Source organism: Megalobrama amblycephala, linkage group LG23, assembly GCF_018812025.1.
Source record: "Megalobrama amblycephala isolate DHTTF-2021 linkage group LG23, ASM1881202v1, whole genome shotgun sequence".
Classification (NCBI taxonomy): domain Eukaryota; kingdom Metazoa; phylum Chordata; class Actinopteri; order Cypriniformes; family Xenocyprididae; genus Megalobrama; species Megalobrama amblycephala.
In genome coordinates, this window is record NC_063066.1 from 12,499,071 (window position 1) to 12,502,913 (window position 3,843).

Here is a 3,843-nt window from a genome sequence, read left to right on the forward strand (position 1 = left end):
TTTCAACATTTGATATGTTATCTATATTCTATTGTGAATAAAATATAAGTTTATGAGATTTGTAAATTATTGCATTCCTTTTTTATTCACAATTTGTACAGTGTCCCAACTTTTTTGGAATCGGGTTTGTAATACTGCAATATTGCAGTATTTGTACTCCTCACCTTCAAAAATTTTGACCTTCAACTGTTTGGAGGCCATTGAATATAAGGAGAATAATCCTGTAATGCTTTCATTAAAAACCTTCATTTCTTTTCGACCGAAAATGATTTTAATAAGCAAAACTGTCACCCTGTCATAGAAGTGGCCATTTACTTCTAAGTCTTGAATATGGCATGCCCATCAAAACTGAGTGTTTCAAAGAGAGGGTCAAAAACAGAATAGAACATTGTCTATTACCTTTAAATAAGGGTGTTCTTTTGATGTAAAAATCTAACTAACATTACAAGTGGACCTCAGAGAATATCTGAACATATATATATTTTTTTTAAAGGCAGTTCATGACTCCTTTAAACATTGATAAAGACTCAGTATGTTCTATACATGTGTTTATAAATACTAGTGGTGAGGCCTATTAAGTAGATTTTGACTGGTAAATATCCTAATGCATAGCCAAAGTATCACTTTTAGAGTGCATTTGAGATTTTATCTTTTTTTTTTATTTTTTATCATTTTTATCATTATATTTGCACTGTGGTTGCACAATGTGCGTTAACTGAAAACCAAGCAAAATAATATCCCATGAGAAAAACTAAAATGGTCAGTGATTGTGAGAGTTTCATTTACATTTTATGTTTTACACTGGCTTATTTTCACTGCAGCAGAAAATTATATTTAAAATTTGGACTCTTGGTCTGTTGTCCCTATTTTGGTGGTTATGCAATTGTGTTTGCAACATGTATGTGTGTTGAAATCAGAATTTCCCCATGACCCCAGTCGAAATATAAAAACTCACAGTTAAAGTAGCCATACAGATTGTGGACAACAGCAGAGAAAGAAACATCTGAAAACAAACACTTATAGCATCATGAGACTTTACATCCTTCTCAGTTTTCTGCTTTTGGCTGGTGAGAAATTACAATTTAACTTAATGCATCATCACTTGCAATTTTATTCTAAAACTTGTAAAGGAGAAGATAAGAAAACACTGAGTCTAATGCACAAATGAAGCATAATTAATTTTGACAATGTTCATGTTCTAAAATGTACATTTATTTTAATTACATGTAATTACATTTAAATCAAAATTTTGAGTTTTATTGTTAACATTTTTAAATTTGATGGATTTTACTGATGTTTTTTGGTGGTGTTATTTAAAAACACTGAAAAGAATAAAAACGTGCAAAGTAAACCTTGCAAAAACAATCCAAATATATATATATTTTTATATATTAATTATTATTAAAATATATTAATTCTGCAAATTATGTGTGTCTCTTTTTCAGTGTTTTGCAGCTCTTGTGTTGATGCTAGCCAAGGTATGTCATGTACATGAAGAAAAAGACAAACAGGAAGACAACTATGAGTTAAAACAGAGATAAGTTAAAAAATCTTTTCATTTCACAGTGAAATTTGGCACGCTCTGCAGAGGTAACCCAAGTAATCGTAAAAGAGGATGTGATGTGGCAAAGTATGGCTGTGGAAACTATGGAGCCAGCCGGTAAATTGTGTTTTCTTCTGACTGTCTGTATATAAAGCTCTATTTCTCAAGCAAATTTTGTTTTATCTGACTTCTCCTCATAGCTCTTCCCAGAAGTCATTGATGACACATTTAACACATAACACATTTGCACTGGAGGGTGTATTGTGACATATTGATATCATTCCTTTGTTTTGAGTGTGTTTCACACAAATTTGACACACCCAACAACTCAACTTAACAAGTTATCTAATTTTGTACCACCATACTATTATTTATTCACTCTCATGTTGTTTACAACCTGTAGACCTTCTTTCTTTCATAAGAAACACAGAAGATATTTTGCAGACTGACCAGACTGCTTTCTATACAATGGAAATTAACATTAACATTATTATCACTGATCATTTGTAACAAGACACACTAAAAATGAAAGCTAGAGGAAGATATTTTTTTTATCAACTTTCTACATAATTTTGGTTACAGGAGTAAATGATGACAGGAATTACATTTTTTGGTGAACTATTTTTTTTTTATGTGTGTTTGTGCTGCAGTGGGAATCGGAAACATATGGGTCTTGACATTGTGTGTGCTGATGGAGACACGGTTGTTGCTCCATTTGATGTGAAGCTGAATGGCAAAGCTGCACCATACATAAAGAACAACGCTATCAATGATGGCATTAACTTGAGCGGAGAAGGTACCAAATGTTAAATATTTTAAAGCATGAATAGCAATGTAGCAAAAGTTTCTTTTAGAGACTATAGGTCATACCATGTTTGTGGAAAATAATGTGCTTGCTTGATAAAATACTACTACTACTAATAATACAGGACATGTGGAATAAGATTTAAGTATAACCTTACAATAATCTTATATCTGTTTGGCAGGTCTCTGCTTCAAGCTGTTCTACGTTAAGCCAGACAGTTACACTGGGACCCTGAAAAAAGGGCAGAAGATCGGAAGTCTGCTCCCAATGCAGAGTGTTTATCCTGGCATCACCTCCCATGTTCATGTTCAAATGTGTGACAAATCAGATCCCACAAAGTACTTCTAATGCTGATGGAGTTGATGACCACCTGCAACTATCAAACCACTTCAGAATCTTCTGCCATTTATATCAGCTTTATTTCTTCATGCTGTTGCCCAGCACTTTGCAGTCTAACAATAAAGTTCTAAGACTATGTTCTCAGTGTTACATGTAGTAAATAGTGCCTCATAGCATATAAATCCAAATTTTTTGAGACTCTGGCTTATTTACAAAGAAATACAAAACAGTTATGCAGTAATGAATGTTCTAATGAATGTTCATGTTTAGTTTGACCTGCTTTTATGTTTTATGTCCTTTTGTGTGGAACCTCTATTCTTGACTCTTTGTAGCCACAATTAAAGTGTTAGTTCACCCAAAAATGAAAATTCTCTCATAATTTACTCACACTCATGTCATTCTAAGATTTTCGTTCATCTTCGAACACAAATGAAGATCTTTTTGATGAAATCGGAGAGATTTCTGTCCTTCCACTGACAGTCTACACAACTACCGCTTTGACGTTTCAAAAAGTTTATAAGAAGATCATAAAACTAATCCGATTTATGAACTGAGTCTAAATTTTCCAAAAAGACATGATCTCTATGTAAATAAAAGCCTAAATTCAGTCTGTTCATCATAAAAAATTATCGAGTCTCTTCAGAAAATTTGAACTAAATCGCTCGATTCATATGGATTAGTTTTACAATCCATATGAATCGTTAAAGTAGTATTCGCATAGATGGTCAAAGGAGGGACAGAAAGCTCTCAGGTTTCATTAAAGGTGCCCTAGATTCAAAAATTGAATTTACCTTGGCATAGTTAAATAACAAGAGTTCAGTACATGGAAAAGACATAAAGTGAGTCTCAAACTCCATTGTTTCCTCCTCCTTATATAAATCTCATTTGTTTAAACGACCTCCGAAGAACCGGCGAATCTCAACATAACACCGACTGTTACGTACTGTAACAGTCGGGGTGTATGCCCCAATATTTGCATAATGCCAGCCCATGTTCCCAACATTATGAAAGGGATTACACAAGGGCAGCCAGTAAACGTCTGGAGCTGCACACAGCCGAATCATCAGACTAGGTAAGCAAGAACAACAGCGAAAAATGGCAGATGGAGCAATAATAACTGATATAATCCATGATAGCATGATATTTTTACTGATAT

General features: G+C 33.4%; 1 protein-coding gene across 1 annotated transcript; it reads left to right on the top strand.

Moving 5' to 3' along the window:
- Nucleotides 1-912: 912 nt before the first annotated feature.
- On the top strand, nt 913-3,049 carry LOC125259215 (leukocyte cell-derived chemotaxin-2-like). Its single transcript, XM_048176685.1, has 5 exons — nt 913-1,067; nt 1,446-1,478; nt 1,567-1,660; nt 2,194-2,339; nt 2,530-3,049. The coding sequence occupies exons 1-5, from the start codon at nt 1,028-1,030 to the stop codon at nt 2,694-2,696; spliced, it is 480 nt and encodes a 159-aa protein (XP_048032642.1). The 5' UTR covers nt 913-1,027; the 3' UTR covers nt 2,697-3,049.
- Nucleotides 3,050-3,843: the final 794 nt, after the last annotated feature.